The 16,238-nt window shown below is 55.7% G+C and overlaps 1 protein-coding gene across 4 annotated transcripts in view; it reads right to left on the reverse strand.

Annotated features, from left to right (window-relative positions):
• The window catches only part of LOC121667986 (aryl hydrocarbon receptor-like), a 21,123-nt gene that overhangs the window by 2,967 nt on the left and 1,918 nt on the right, over nucleotides 1-16,238 (reverse strand). The window contains exons 3-11 of one of the 4 annotated variants that reach the window (XM_042035261.1): nucleotides 8,229-8,335; nucleotides 4,775-4,864; nucleotides 3,831-3,954; nucleotides 3,489-3,619; nucleotides 2,662-2,864; nucleotides 2,468-2,577; nucleotides 2,069-2,210; nucleotides 973-1,713; nucleotides 147-260 (exon numbers count right to left, since the gene is read on the reverse strand). In XM_042035261.1, coding sequence (XP_041891195.1) covers nucleotides 197-260; nucleotides 973-1,713; nucleotides 2,069-2,210; nucleotides 2,468-2,577; nucleotides 2,662-2,864; nucleotides 3,489-3,619; nucleotides 3,831-3,954; nucleotides 4,775-4,864; nucleotides 8,229-8,335 — 1,712 coding nt within the window. In that variant the 3' untranslated portion in view covers nucleotides 147-196. Of the gene's footprint in view, nucleotides 1-146; nucleotides 1,714-2,068; nucleotides 2,211-2,467; nucleotides 2,578-2,661; nucleotides 2,865-3,488; nucleotides 3,620-3,830; nucleotides 3,955-4,774; nucleotides 4,865-8,228; nucleotides 8,336-16,238 lie in introns of those variants that run through there. The other 3 variants (XM_042035262.1, XM_042035259.1, XM_042035260.1) reach the window with 3 other exon arrangements.

Here is a 16,238-nt window from a genome sequence, read left to right on the forward strand (position 1 = left end):
CCCCCCCCCCCCCCCCCCCCCCCCCCCCCCCCCCCCCCCCGAGAGAGAGAACAGTGGTGAGGCATTTTGCAGGGGGCTATTAGGACTGGCTGGGCACATTCCCAGCACAGAGAACACTGAACCCCAGAGGGGAAAAAGGCCCTTACCCTGTGCCTGCCCTCCTGGCTCAGTGCAGAAGTGCGTGTTCCACAGGAATTCAGAGTGTCCAGAGGGCTGCCGATGCTCCCAAAGTGCCCTGCAGCTGAGCTGGGGAAAGGGTGCTGGGGCACAGAGGGAAAAGGGCTCAGCTGCTTTTCGGGAATAAGCTGGCAGGAAGAGGGAAAAAAATGGGGGTATGGAGCCACCTCTTCCCAGGAGTCCCCAGTGCCTGCAGCTCCCACGCCGCAGGATCCCTTCAGGATAAAGTGCTGTGGGGGCATGCTGGGCCTGGGGCCCCAACAGCCCTGCTGCTGGGACATGAAGTCATGGCTGAGGCCGTAAGAGCCAGGCTGAGCTGGAGACCCCAGGAGTGGGGAGACACAGTCCTGCCACGGGCTGGGGCGTGGAGGGGAGCCGGGGCCGTGGCCACACACCCCATTCACCAGCAAGTGACAGCGCTCTGACCGGCTGGGCGGTGCCACGCGGGCCTGGCGCTGGCTGGGCAGGGAGAAGGACTGGTGGGCATCCCCTTGGAGGGGCTGCACAGCTGGGAAGCCACCCTGCAGCTGCTGGGCCCCGGGCGGCCCCTGCGGGCAGGGGGTTCCCGGGGCTGAGCTGGGGGCCTTGTCCCATGGGGTGCTCGGCGCTGGCTGGAGGAAGCAGAGCAGAGCCTTCTCCCCAGCTGGTCTCCACTGGGAGCCACTGGACGGCTCTTCCTGTTCAGCCAGCTCCAGAAGCAGCCCTGGCAAAGCACTGAGGGGCTGATCCCACAGCGGGACAGGGGGCTGGCCCGGGGCAGTGCAGGGCTGCCCTGCACGCTGTGCCAGGCAGTACCTCGAGTCCTTGTTCGCTGTGTGGCATGGGGCAGTGCCTCCCTGTGGGCTGGGAGACGTGCCTGGCAGGGGACAGACCTGCTGCCCTCCCTCGTGCTCCTTCACCAGAGGGCAGGGGATGTAGGAGAGAACCTGGTTGCTGACCAGGCTGTTGTTCAGGGATGGGTGGTCTGGGTCCATATTGACCATCACCATTTTCTCATCCAGCAGCAGGAGCTCCAGGTCCTCAGCGTTCAAGCCCAGGCCCTCCAGAGCAGTGAAAAGCTCGTTGTTGGAACAGCTCTCGTCACTCTTAATTGAGAGGGAGTCCAAAGTGGCCAAGAGAGGGTCTTCCTGCTGCAAATCCAGCAGCTTCTCTTTGAGGCTGTTCCCCCTGGAGGAAACTGGAGCAGTGCCCATACTCCAGGCATTCCTTCCTGCACCTGGCAAGGACACATTCCCGAGGTGGGAAGTGCTGCTGAAGGAAGGGTTGGGAGTGAGAGCCGGGTGGGAGGCGTACACTGCCTTGTCCTGCTGCATCACAGTGCCCAGCAGAGACCTGGGGTCAGCGCCGTTCTTCTGGGAGCGCCCTCCACGGCTGCAGGAGGGCTTCCTGCACTTGCCGGGTTTCCCTTTGCTCTGGAAAGGATCAGGGAAGCCCGGGAGAGGGTGGGCGCTTTGGTACAGGAGCGCCTCTCCCGTAGCAAAGGTAAAGGGAAGATGCATGGACCGTTTCCGAAGGTGCTCTCCTCCTTCTTCATCTCTGCAGGGCAGGAAGAAGACACCGTGGCTGACACGTGCACAAACCCACCCCACAAAGTGCTTCTGCGACAGGCAGTTGTGACCCCTCAAGCCGCAGCCCCTTTGCTACAGCCAGCATGCATTCACACACCAATACACACCCAGAGCACCCATCTGCAGCACAACCAGGCATCACCCCGCACTTGTGGGGTGGCCTTGCAGAGGAGGATGTGGCTGAACAGCACCAACCGCAGCATCCCACGGCTGCTCCTTTAAAAGGCACAAGCAGCAATGACAAATCCAACATCCTGCCCTGCTCAGGACATCCCAGAGGCATGGAAAAAGGCAGGCTGTCCCCATCCCAGCCCGGCACATACACGAGGGGTCTCTGCGTGACCACGATGTACTCGGGTTTGCCGTTCTTGTAGACGAGCCGCGCGTTGGCCTGCACCCACTTCCAGCGGTTCTCCTTGGTCAGCAGCCGGAACACCGTCAGGCCGCTCTCCCCCGTCCTCATCACTGCTGGGAGGAAGCGCGAGGGCTGTACCACGGCACGCCGCCCTTCCCAGCTGGGAACGGCGGGAGCACGGCTGGCACGCACAGGGGACAGAACCCAGCTGAACACCCCTCACTACGCCCCTCCCCGAGCTGCCCGCGGTGACAGCAGCCGCACAGCAAAGCATCCTGCGGGGAAAGAGCCACTGGGCTTGACAGAGCTGTCCCAGTCCCAGCCCACCCATCAGCACAAGTGACCAGGGAGGAGAGGAGACTCTTACTCCTGACGTGGTTCTCAGCACAGTACAGCGTGTCAGCAGCGTGGACAAACTGGTACCCGGTGCCACACATCCGCAGCTCCGCCTCGGTGTAGCCCAGAACAATCTTCCCCCTGTGAGAGACAGAGCACACCCAGTTCAGAGGCACGACCAGGGAGGGATGTCTGGAATGGAGCACTGGAAACTCTGCTGCTTACTTGGGATCACACGCCAGGGGCGTGAAGTCCAGCTTGTGCTTCGTCCTGAAGATCATGTTCTTGGTTTGGATCTGCAGGATGGACGGGGGCTGCAGGGGCGTGGAGATGGCGAACAGAGCGAGCTGGGGGGGCAGGGCAGAGCCATCTGCAGACCTTTTGTTCTGCCCATGAAGGAATTTCAGCCTGCCTTGAAGGTTTAAAGCCTGGGAAGAGAAGAAAAGCTCAGTGTCATGCAGAAAAGTGGATGGAGAGGGAAGAGAAGGAGGAGAGCTGCACGGAAAGCAAGATGTCTGTCTGCAGAGCTGGTGTAAATAAAATCATCAAATCACAGCATGGCTTGGATTTGGAATGGACCTTAAGGATCATCTCGTTCCAATCCCCCTGCCACGGGAGGGACACCTTCCACTGTCCCAGGTTGCTCCAAGCCCTGTCCAACCTGGCCTTGGACACTGCCAGGGATCCAGGGGCAGCCACAGCTGCTCTGGGCACCCTGTGCTCTCCAGTGCAGAGAGGAGGAGGGATGAACACCACCTACTTGATCTTAAGACATGCTTTTAACAGAAAAGCCAAGCAAAACACATGGAGGAAAAGCACTTTCGTTCCAGCTTCAGCATTTCTGAGAAGAGAGGAACAAAACCCACAGGGAGAGAGAGGCTGTAGGTACAGGCCGAACCCGTGAAAAACAGGGAAAAAGTCTCCTTGCTGAGACAGGCAGGTGCTGCTCGTAGCAGAAGGAGCACTGGGTCTTTCCAGGTGGTTGTTCCAGTGGTGGCATGAACCCCTGTGGTGAGCCTACCCCTCTCCTGCTGTGGAGGGTCTGTACTCACCAGGAAGCCAGAGGAATTATCCAGGAGGCAGCGAAAGCGGCACACAAAGCTCCTCTCCAGGAAGGAGGAGTTCTCTGGGGGCAGCTGATCCGGCTTGTAGATGACAGCAGAAGAGCCAAGACTCTTCCCCGCTGTGGAAGAGAGGATCAAGCCAGGATTCACCCCAGTGAGGGTTGGAGGTCCCCAGCACTGGGCACTGCAGCAGCTTGCTGAGCACAGCCACAGAAACTGGGGAAAAGCCACAACACTGGGATGAAGCCATGGCCTGAGCCACATGGGTGCAGGTGGTGACAGGGAGCTGGGCTGCCAGCAGCCCTGGAGAGCTGGCCAGCCTGCCCTTACCTTCTAGAGAAGGCTCACCCTCAGGAGCACGTGGTGGGTCGAGGGCCCAGTGGAGGTTGCGCCTGAATTCCGGCTGATCCTCAGTGTGGATCAGCTCGAAGACGCTCTGGTGCATGACCTCTGTCTAGAGGGGAAACACTGCCTGTGAGCTCTGCAGCCTGTCCCCAGTGCCAGCTCTCGTGTCCCACAGCCCCAGCTGGTTTTATCTTACCCAGTTTCCCTGGTGCTCAAATGGGTCCTGCCTAAGTGAGGTTGGAAACTTTCCCCAGAACTGATGCTGGTGGGAGCAGACAGCACATCTGGCTCTAAGGCCTGTGTTGGGCCTGCCCTGCTCCCCCCAATCCTAAAGAGCCAATGCAGCTTCCCTGAGACATCCCCATAACTCAAAATCCTAGTTCTGACTTAAGAGATGAGATGAAAACACTGATTTGGGAACAAAACAGCAGCAAGGCCACTCCATCCCTACACTATTCCCAAAAGAACAATGCCCTGGGACCTACACCCTGCGCCCAGGTGGACAGTTCTCACCTACCCCAGGTGCTGGGGACAGCCAGCTGTGTGTGGGTGACACCAAACCACAGCAGCTGAAGGACCGCAGGCAAGTCCCACTTCCCTGTCAATCTGATCTAGTACCTTCCAGGTTACCTGGGTGCCCAAGGCAAGCCGGGCAAGGAACCCCAGACATCTCACCATGGCCATGAACCCCATGAAGGCACATCAGTGTGGCTCCTGGGAAGTATCCATGGGCTGATGAAGCCCGTTGTCACCCACCAGTGACCATGTTTGGCATCTGGGGTCCAAATTCCCAAGGCCAAGGAAAAGCCCCAGACAGCCCCCTGAGGCCCTGTGATCCCTGCAGGGCCTCCTCCCTGCAGGCAATGTGGGGCTATTCTCCACCAGCAAGGAAAAATCGACTCCCCGCAGCAACTCAGAGTCGCACCGACCTGATGAAATCCCAGATAGTCCTGGATTGTATGCGAGGAGTAAAATATCAGCCCTTCTGCTGTCACCACCAGCACGAAGCCATTGAGTGCCTGTGGGAGAGAGGACATCAGCAGGTGCAGGCCACGCTCACATCACTTTTCCAGCAGGACACTGGTGACCCAAAGCCTGGCTGGCCCAGCTGGCAGGCAGCCGAGCCACCACAGATGGACTCTCTGAGGTCATGCAGCTCTTCCATACAGCTGCCCGAGGCTATCCTAATCCAGACTGATGGAAAACTGTGCTTCCATCCTGGGAGCATTCACTCAGACTCCGCTTTGGACATGTGTCCTCATCCTGTGCAGGGAGCAGACAAAAACCTCCGAACTGCTTGCAGGATGAAAGTGGACATCATCAGGAGCCGGTCCATTCTGGTGGAAATGAGCCTTGAGGGCCTTGGCAGCCATGTGTGGCCACCCCAGGTGCCAGAGGAGTGGCCTGGAGAAGGACCACAGTGTGCCTGGACTGTCCATGGGCAAGGAGCAAGGCCAAGGAAGGTGCTGTCTCCACCGCCCGCTCCCTCCTCAAGGTGGCCAGTGTTGAAAGGGCCTTAACCAGTAGAAACGGAAAGGCCAAAAGCTGAAGCATAAGGGTTTGGATTTGAAATCCCAGCAAAAACCATCTGATTTCCAACAAGCCAATTTCCTCCAAAGCAGCAGGGAATTCAGGCTGAGGCTGGTGCCTGAACTTGGGGGGAAACCACAGAATCCGTGGGTGACCCCAGAGTACATTTTGCTTTCAGCCAATACATAACAGAATGATTTAGGCTGGAGAATCCCTCTAAGTTCACCACCTCTGAGATCACTTCCTCCAGAGCCCTCCCTGGCTCATGCACACCCCACACCCCCCAGGGCTGAATGCTGTGCTCTGCTTTTACAAAACAAACACCCAAAGCTGCTTTGCCCACACGGGTTGGAAGCCCCAAGGCCTCCCCACAGAGAAGAGCAAATGCAGCCATCAATCTGAAGTTTTCATTGCATTTTTAATGTTACACACTTCCACATCTCACAGGCCCTTCCACCCACTTCTCAAGCTCCAGGACTGCAAAGTCAATATTCAAGGGAGCACCAGGCTTCCTGGCAGGAATGGGCTGAGCTGATCAGAGCTTCTGTCTTCCTCAAGAGGCTCACTCCTACCAGTTGAATACATTGGGAAGTAATTTGGGTGTTTTCCCTGAGCTAAAAGCCCCAAGCTGGCAGGACAGGACACAGGAGAAGGGACCAGGGTGCTGGCTGACAGTGTCCTTTACACCTGGAGAAGACTAGAAGGGGCAGAGGAGCTTCCCTACCAGTCTGGGAACGCAGCTGCTTTCCAGGAGCCCTGGCTTTCCATCCCTGCTCGCTGGCAGCAGGCAGGAGCTGACAGGCAGCAGAACACTGCTAACACAGGCACTGGCAGGGTGCAGGCAAGCATCCTCAAGTGCTGCAGGCACAGCACCAACCCTTGCAAGCCTCTGTGGCACAGAGCCCAGGGCTTTGGAGACCTTGCCACCCCACTGCCAGGGTTGAGAGCAGGCCCACAGCAGTGCTCCCTGAGCCCAGCTGGCAGACATCACTCTGTGGCTCAGCTTCCCAGCTCTGAAAATCCCAAGAGTCACCCAGCAGACACCTTCAAGCCCATGGCGCTGCCTAAGAGCAAAGGCAGTGAAAGCCCATGAAAATCATTGGTTTACCCTCCCAGAAGCTGAAGAGCTTTCACTGCCCTGACACCACCACATGGCCACACCTCCCTAAGGGCAGCAGATCCCCATGGGGACACCCTCGCAGCAGGACCCCTCTGGAAGGCAAGGCTCCTGCAGTGTGGGCCCTAGGGCTTTTCAGAGCCCAAACCATCCTGTACCACACCAACCTGGCAGGGAAGCCACAGTAGCCAGCCCTGGCCTGCTTCCCCCACTTCATAATGTACAGACACCAGCACTAATTAGGGCCTGGCGTGCAGTCTCAGCCAAGTCCAGCTATTGTTGCTGCCAACTCCCGCTTCATTGTCCAGGTCAGAGTTTCTCCCCCCTTCCCTTCCCTTTATTCCAGGCACAAACGCTCTCTCTATTTACTGGGCTTGATCTCAGTGTGTGGGAATCCGCTGCAGAGGTTAATTAGTGCTGCCAAATGCACTTTAACCCTTTGAGCAGCTTCAGGAGGAGGAGAGGGGAAGAATCAGAGTGGACCAAGAGACAAAGGAAGCTCAGCCACCAGAGGTGACAGACCAGGTGGAAGTATGTTTATAAGTATGTGGGAATGTTTCCTTGGGGGCACGGAGGCAGATTCTGAGCTCCAGCCACATCCAGGGTCACAGAGATGAGATGAGCCCTGAGAGAGCTGAACCAGCTTTTAAGACCCACTTTGGTACCTCTAAAAGGATGGTACCCAACTATGGGAGGGGCTGACAAGCAGGACATCAACCCCCAGCAAGCCCTGCTGAGCAGTTTTGTTATATCCTGAGGGAAACCCCCATTTGTTTGGTTATTAACTGGGCTGGCTTTGGCACTTCTCTCACCAGACACAGAACTCCTCAGCCCTCAGGCAGGACAGTAATTACACTTCATGCTGAGTGAGCATTTGGACAGGAGCTGGGGCTGCCCAGCACGCTCAGCCTGTGCTGGAGGATGGCCAGGCAGGCAGGGGATGGTGCCACAGCCCGTGCCCGGGTGCCAGGCAGGGACAGCAGACCTGCGTCCTTGCAGGACCTCATGTTGCCAGAGCCTTACCACTTCCCATTCACTGTGCACAGTTTGGGGACAGAAGGCGACCTCCTGGCATCTCTGAATAAACCATGGCAGCTGCAGCACCACCAGCCCTGTCTCCAGCATGGCCAAAGGAGCCCACTTGGGAAAATCAGAGCTCCTGGGATACACCCACCTACCCTGTGTTTAAGGGATAAGCACATGGTTCCTCAGCACCTGTGTGCTCAGTGTCACACATTGCCTCCTCAAAATCAGGGAAGACTTCCAGGATGTTTTCTTCCCTGTTTTCACCAGTGTTTGGACAATGTCCTTGAGCGAGGACCAGAGTGCCCATGTTGAGAACTGTGCTCAAACACCTTGCTCAGTTTGGTTCCCACATTACACCTCTGATACACTCACACATGAGAGTGCAGAAGCAGAAGAGATCAATCTCCACGCTCAGAAATGCGGCAAGATGTTCCCTACATACGGACTATTTACAGATAGCAGTTTTTTCCAGGAATAATGGGAAAAGTAGGGAAGAAGCAACACAGTTTCTGCCCCAGGGACCTATGGAGGTCTTAAACCTCTGCCCAGTGAGAAGCACAGCGAGCTACGCCACATGAAATCACAGATCACCTGCTATCAGCAACACAACAGCCTGGTTCTGGGGTAAAACTGAAAGGAGCTGGAAGGGGGACAAGAGGAACATCCTGCAAAGGCATTTGTGAGGAGCACTAACCTGTAGGAGCACTAACCTGTAGGAGCAGCTCACCCTCAGGCACCGCTGCCGAGCCCGGAGCTGGTCCGGGGGCACAGTCTCCGTCCCTCTGGGCCTCTTTGGCACTAGGATTCTTCAGGGCAACTGCACCAAAGAAAGGGAGGGGATATCAGTGCTGCAGGAACACACTGCCACAGCAGCTGGAATGCTGCAGAGCTGGACAATGCAGGGAAGCCACCACGCAGTGACAGCCCTTTGCTTTGCCCCTCACAAGAGTCGATTTTAACAGGGTGTTTCCCCACCCCTCAACTGCTTTAGTCTGGAGTTTTGGTTTTTTCCCCCACTCCTTTTGCCCCACTTTTAACAACCTACAGGTAAAAAGCAGTTAAAGCCAGGGATCCTTAAAGCAGGTAGGCATCAGAATCACAGGATTATGGAACTGTTAAAGATGGGAAAAAATGCCAAGATTGAGCCCAACTATACCCCCAGCACTGCCAAGCCCACCATGTGCCCATGTCCCCAAGTGCCACATCCACAGGTCTTCTGAACACCTCCTGGGACAGTGAATCCACCACCGCCCTGGGCAGCCTGGTCCAATGCCTGACTTCTTTTGAGAAGAAATTTTTCCTAATACCCAAACTAAACCTGCCCTGGGACAACTTGAGGCCATTTCCTCTTGTCCTGTCCCTTGATCCCTAGAAGCAGAGCCCAGCTCCCTCCTGTCAGGGAGTTGTGCAGAGCCAGAAGGTCCCCCCTGAGCCTCCTTTTCTCCAGGATGAGCCCCCCCAGCTGTTCCTCATCAGATTTGTGCTCCAGACCTTTCCCCAGCTCTGTTCCCTTCCCTGGACACACTCCAGCCCCTCAATGTCTTTGTTGTTGTGAGGGGCCAAAACTGAACACAGCATTCAAGGTGCAGCCTCAGCAATGCCCAGCACAGGGGACAGTCACCGCCCTGGCCTTGTGGCCACATCACAGCCTTCCTGACCACCTGGGCACATGCTGGCCAACAGCAGCAGGACTCTGCCCTACACAGGAGGCACTGCAGCAAATCCCACTCTTCCAGGATCAGGAACATGCCATTTTGAAGGATACAGCTCAGCCAGTGATGTCTCGTTACAGTTCAGCAACACAGTGGGTTTACTCAACCAAATTAAGGCAAGCCACAGCTCACAGTGGGAGAAAAACAACACAGAAAACACATGGATCCAGACACAGGCACCCGAGATCTGCCAGCGGTCGATGCACAACCCACACGCACAAGGGAATCTGTCACTCAGCTGAACTGAAGGATGCGCCCGTAAATTTTGCTCGGTACTCCCCAAGAGAATAAATCCTGGGGATGTTTTGGTGTGGCTAAGAATTAAAGGGTAAGATGACAACACACCTCTGCATGACATGCATTTCCCATGCAGGAAAGCTGGGAAGCCTCCTGCCAGCACCACGAGGACCAAGGACAGCATTTGGCCTCTGGTGAACCAGCTGCTCCCACTGGGACCCAGGGGGAAAGGTGTGAGGCACCAGTGCACCAGCATGCCGGTGCACAGAGGGAGCAAAAGCTCTCTTGGATCTGCCTTTCCCAGCTCCTGGGCTGCGTGTGCTGCAGGGCTGCCAGGCTCAGAGGTGATGGCAGCATCGAGTGGACCCTGGAAGCAACTGGACAGCGAGTCAGAAGGCAACAGCCACCAGCACACAAACAAAACCAGGCTCTGTAACAGGCTCTGCTCTGCCAAAGCAGCTGCTGAAACTCAGCTCCTCCATCCACATGGAGCCGGTCCTGAAGGATCTCAGATGCTGCAAAACATGGATGTTCCAGAGCCAGGGTTTGGGGACAAAGTTCTTCCACCAGGCACAGGACGCAAACTCTGTAACCAAAGGCAAAGCATGTCCTGGTTCTAATACTTAGAGAAAATACCTGATGCAGCAGCAATGCCGCTGCTTCTGGGAGCTCTGGGGAATTCCCTGAGCTCAGCCTGACCAGACAATTTCAGGAGCTGTTTGGCCAGGGATGGGCTGACATCAGGCCTGAGGTTACAGCACGTGTTTGTACAACTGTGGGTCAGGCCCGAGCAAGCTGGGGTGGACGTGGACATGCACAGGCTGCTGTGGCCTCACTCTTCCTCACCCCAAGGCACCACCCAGGGTCACCTGTCCAGGTTGGAGCCTGCACAAAACCTCGGAGATGGACAGGCCATCAGGCAGAGCAGCAGGAGAGCAGCCAGAGCACCCAGGCAGGGCCCTGTGGGGTGGATGGAGCAGGTTTGTGCCAGCGCTCTCCCAGCAACTCGCTTTTCCGATTGCTGGGAGCAAAATGAGGGAGCTATGAATTATTAAAGGTCTCCAGTCCTCCTCCGTGAGCTCCCAGCCCACTGTGCTGGAGGTGAGAGATAAAAATAAACCTGGCTGACAGGAGAGCAGCTAAAGGTGCTGCCCTCTGCTCAGGGCTCTGGTTTAATGGTTTGATATCGCCCCTGCAAAAGGAAATCTTGATCCCAACTGCTGCCTAAAAATAGGCTTTGCTATCAGCATCAGGGCCAGAATGGACATGTTAACAGCAGAGGACAGCCTGCTGTCCTCCGTGGGGATGCCTGCCACCAAACAGGATCCAGCCACCAGGGTGTGAGGGATAAATCAGATTCCCAGGGAGGTTTCCCCATGAACTTTGCCAAACAGCACCTTTTCCACACCAGTCACCCAAGGATCCCCAAAGATGATGGGCTCTTGGCTGCGGCCACACCAGGCTGGCATCCTGCCCGGTGTCCCCCGGCTTTGTGTGTCCATAAATAGCCCCGTGCAGCCCCTGGGGTCAGCAATTCAGCAGAACTGTCACAGCACATCAGGCTGACAGAGCAGAACGAGCCAGGGAACCACCACATCCTCCCTCCTGCGTGCATCCCACATCCCAGCACCGGGAAAGGTGGGACGCACTTCCAGCACAGCACTCGCCTTCACCTAGGGCAGCAGGACCACGTGCAGCCTTTGCGTAAGTGGGGACAGGCACTTGCAGGAAAAAAAGAGGGGAAGTAAAGGAGAGAAGTGGCTTTTCCTGGGCTCCCTCCCTCTGGCCACCAGCATCACCCTTGCTGCTGGAGGGAAAAAGGTGAGGAGACAGAAGCTGGTCACCTGAGAGCATCAAGGCCTGCACAGCTTTCCTGCTATTCCTTCCAAGAAACAGCTCCTGCCAGGCCCTGCAGGCTATTTGGCCACAAAAAGCCTTTTAGCTGAAAGGAAGAAAATCCCTCCCATCTCTGGGAACAAGCTCCCTGCCCCGTGGTCACCCTCACCCTCGGTGCTCACCAGCTCTCCGCTGCCTGACCCTGTGGTGTCACCAGGAGGGGCCACCAGGGGTGGGTTTCCTCCCTCCCTCTCCAGGTGCTTCCCCTGGCACCCAGCCTGGGAAGCTGCTCCACGCGGTGCTGCAGGGACACCTCGCTGCCTACCAGGTTTGCTGGTGAACTCCTGAACCTGCTTTGCAGACCTGGGAAATCTCTGCACCACCAAGCAGGAATTAACATTTTTGAGGGGATATCTCCCACCCCCTTCCCTCTACAAAGCAAAAACTCCCAGTGGGAGTGGAGTTTCGCATCAGCCACTGACTGTGAAGCAGGAAAATGAAACAACTCAATCCCAAACCTGCTCCAGGCATTGATGCAGGAGAAGGAAGCCAAACTGCATCTTGACTCTTCAAGAGCTGCAGGAGAGGGCTGGGCCGTCTGCACGGCCACTGTCAGTCTGAGCAGGTCATGGGGAGAGAAGGATTTTGGTAATGGTGCTCCCTGCAAGCCTTCTGCCAAACACCCCAGCATGTACCAGCCCCTCTGGGGGAAGGATCGATTGATTTCTAAATAAAACTGCCTTTTATCCACCTCTCTCTTTCTGTCATGTGTGCCAATCCCCTGAAGAGCTGGTCTTACCTCACGGTAAAGTCTCTACTCCCACGAGTGGATCTCCAGATCTCCCTTTCCCATCCACTTCTCCAGCTTTTTTGTGCTCACAGGAAGAGGAACCTGTGGCTCTGCTGCTCGGTACACATCCCCCACATCAAATAACCCCTCAAAATTGTTTTTTTCCTGCGTTTTACTGCTAGTAAGAGAGAAAATACTGGAAATTTAGAGAACGCCATGGAAATGGTGAGGGCAGTGGGCACAGATTTGCTGATGCCAGGCCACAGAGCCGTCTTCTTCCTGCCTTGCTGAACCATCAGTTGGGTTCTTGTCAGTGCTGTTCAAAGCCCATTCTCCAGCCACTGGCAAATGCTTCCTGACTTCCCATTTGTTAATTCATAATGGATACTGCGGTTTTACTTAACTTCATACCTGCTGCAGCTCCCTGTTGGCAAAAATTTCATTAAACAGATGAATTATTTATCCCTGCCTGAATGGTGTGGACCCCCCACTTTCCAAGAACACTCGTGGTTAATAATGGATGGCCTCTTAAAAGATCTCATTGCGCTTTCAGAAGCGAGGAGGCCTTGCCTACGTGTAGCTTTTGGTTGTGTCACTCAGGTCTCAAAGGGAGAAGCATGTGCAGGGGTTTAAACAAGGACAAAGATGACAAGGACCTGCCAGATTTTCCTTCCTCCTGCAGCATCAGGAGCTGTTGGAACCCTCCCTCTCCCACTGCTCCTCCTTCGGGAGCTTTAATGTCAGTCACAGAATGGTTTGGGCTGGAAGGGGCCTTAAACACCACCTGGTTCCACTCCCCTACTCTGGACAGGGACACCTTCCTCTAGACCAGGAAGGATCATCCCAGCCAGCCCAAAACCTCAGCCTGGAGTTTCTTCCCAGCTCTGCTCCCCTGCCTGCCTTTGCAGGAGCCTTGGGACAGCCCAGGTGCTCGTGGGCAGCAGAGCAGGCAGCCCCCAGGAAGCTCCCACAGCTTCCTACCAGCTGCTTTCCTGGGAGTCGGGGAAAAACACTGGGCAAGGCAAGCAGGCAGCAGGAAAACCACCCACCTAAGGGAAGTCACAAGACTTCTCCAGCTCTATTTGCTCCTCCGAGCTCAGCTCATTACCTAGGCAATTAAGAGAGCACAGTGATCACAGGACAAGGCTTTGTTTTTCTTAAGCCAGCCCTTAGGCTTCCCCACTGCTGCAGCTCTCTGCAGCTCTGGACAAACAGCTCCAGAGGAGGGAGGGCAGGCAGGGAAGGGATGAGCAGCGTTAGTCCCACACACCCCACCCCAAGCCCTCATCCCTAAGCAGAGGTTTCAGGGGCACAGTTACGTAGTCTGTAATAACTATATAATTAAAAGCACTTTTCCAGCCTGACCTGACTGCAGCTCGGGCACTTTTTGGGCCATCACAGCTCCAGCAATAACAATCTGGATTCATATCACAGTTCAAAGGGCGAGGCTCAGCCCCGAGGCTCCACATCGATCCTACAGCAGCCACCAACGACTTTAAGAGGACTCTGGGAAAATACCCAAGCCCCCAACATCCACAGGAGCGTTATCTTTTAAAGATACACGGGAGAGAAAAACTGCTTAAGTTTTGCATACACAGCCTTAACCTTCCATATAAAACAGCCCCATGCAGAGCTCAAACCCACACAGAGCCCAAAACAACTCTCTGATCCACAATTGCAGACTGTGCAGCCAACGAGCTCTCTGGAGCCAAAAGTTTCTACAGCCACAACACGTGCCAGGGTGTTTCCCCCCTCTCCTCCCAGCCAGAGATGCACCTGAGCTGCCCAGAGGCTGCTGGCAAGCCCAGACATCCAGGCAGGATGCGTCTTCATTTCCAAGGATTCCCACTTCAAGGCAGGGTTAGCCCACTGCTGTGGGGTTCAAACACACAGTTCCTGGCACCACGGACCGACCTTTTCCTACAGCTCATAAACCCTAGGCTTGATTCAGAGCATCAAGAGAACTCCCACAGGTCAATCACTGTCACAGGTCTGTGACAGTCACAGGGCGCCCTGGGGACACCCAGCTAGCCCCCAGGGGCAAGTGAGCGCCCAGCAGCGGCTCCTCTCACACACCAGAGGGGCCAGGCCTGCTGCAGGATGGGAAGCACAGCGTGGATGACCTTCCCAGCACGCTGCAGGAACAAACTGCGAGGGACACTTGTGCAAAGTGAGCCCTTGGTCATTGTGACATCTGCCAATTGACCTCCCACCAGGAGTTTAAATGGCCCAAGCTACACAGATGGTACCCGACAGCCACATGACAAGGTGCCTTTGGGGCATCTTCCTTTTTTGATAAGAAATCCTCACACAGAGCAAGACAGCAAACCCGCCCGTGGAGCATCTTTCCTTCTCTCTCCCTTTCCAGAAGGTGAGGGAGGCAGCAGAGACAGGGACCCCTCCTCCCCAGCCAGCAGTCAGCTGGGCCCTGGCTCCAAGGGGGGGAACAGGGAGGGATTAGAGGGGAGCAGCCCGGCCAGGCACCACGGGATAAGCTGCTGGCACTCAGATGGTGTGACCTGCCGGGCACACCGCGGGGCGGTGGCACAGCCAGGGAGGTGCCCTGCAGCACAGTGCCACCTCCACCGAACCCCATGTGCTGAGAGAGCCTCCAGCAGAGCAGGGAGGAAGGTTAGAGTGGTGAATGAGAATTAAAAACACTTGTTCACCAAGGGGGAAAAGAAATAAGGCATTTGGGAGGACTGTCGTAGGAGAAGAGACCTGGATGGGAAAGGAGGAAGTACAAGCCTTTAAATCAACTGGCACTGATGTTTGGATAGGACCCTCAGCTTGGAAGCCAGCCTCAGCTCCTTTTGGTCCTCCTGGCCCAGGTGCTGGCTTCTGGTCAGTGCCACTTCTCCAGCAGGATGGACCTTACGAGTCCAGCTCCCTGGCAGGACACCTCTCCCAGTGTCTCCATGCCTGCCATGATCCTGCTCCCCCTCCTAAGCTCACCTCTTTCATGGTAAGGAAGCACTGGTGTGAATTTGGGATTGTAAAGTCGGGCAGTGGCTGAAGGGAAAGGCACCCGGGAATCTCACAGAGGACAGCGGTGCTGCTCCACCACAAAGGGAGCCTCTTCCACCCCGCCACGGATCACGAGGAGAGCTTGGCTAAGATCCCTCCTCCTCCAGAGCTGCTGAACACACGCGGCAAGCACCCGGCACGGAGCTGCCTCCTGCTTTGGTACACCGGAGAGATCTGAGGGGAAAAACCTGAGTGCAATCAGTAGACGAACACACACAGGATGCTCTCGTCCCTTGCTCCTCCAAAGAGCTGCAGAAAGCCACCACCCAGCATCGGGCTGGCAGCAGAGCCACAGCAGAGTCACCAGCCCAGCACCTCAGCCTGAGGAAGGGCTTGTTTGGGTAAACAACCCTGCCTAGCAAAGACGGCACTTGATGATCTCTAAACCACTCCAAAGACTAAACAACAGAACACCGAGCAGCCTGACATCCTCTGATTCCTGCCAGTGAACTGCAGGCCTTTAGCTGTGCCCGCAGGCAGGCAGAGAGGCAGCAGGGACAGCTTCACTTCGGGCTATATAAAGTATGAGAATCCTCATGTCCCAAGGAAAAACGTACCTTTATAAAAATCAAAGACCTTTAAGACCATACAAACTTCCCCACACATCAGCTATGTGCAAACCGAGATGCTGAAATAACATTAAAGTCCATTAATAATTAATAAATCAGTAATTATTTATTCGTTGCAGCTGGGGACAGCCGGCATAACCCTGCTGGGTGAATTGCTGCCAGCGATCATGGGCAACACCTGAGACCTGCTCCAGCTGTTTCTCCTCACAATCCATGGCAGCACATCCCAGATTTTGTCCTTGCTTTCCCTCGATCTTCTTTCAGGGAGTGCTCAAGCAGGGACGACAGATAGATAAATAAATAAATACACTTAAAATCAATTGTTTTGTTGTTGACCTTGCCTAGAGCTCCACTTAAGGATTCCTTTTCAGTTGTTATTTTGTTTTAAAGCACCAGGAACGACTCAGCTCGGTCTGCAATCGCTATCTGCATCTGAAAGGAGGAAGCTTTCCTCCTTGCCTGCCACACCTGCCTCAAAGCCGAGAGAGGGGGGGCCCATCCATCCCACAGCCTCCGACGGACAGAAGTCGGTGCCTTGGAATTAAACCA

Source organism: Corvus kubaryi, unplaced genomic scaffold (genome assembly GCF_017639235.1).
Source record: "Corvus kubaryi isolate FWS band 111438036 unplaced genomic scaffold, C.kubaryi_AGA036_p1.0 37383, whole genome shotgun sequence".
NCBI classification, from domain to species: Eukaryota; Metazoa; Chordata; class Aves; order Passeriformes; family Corvidae; genus Corvus; species Corvus kubaryi.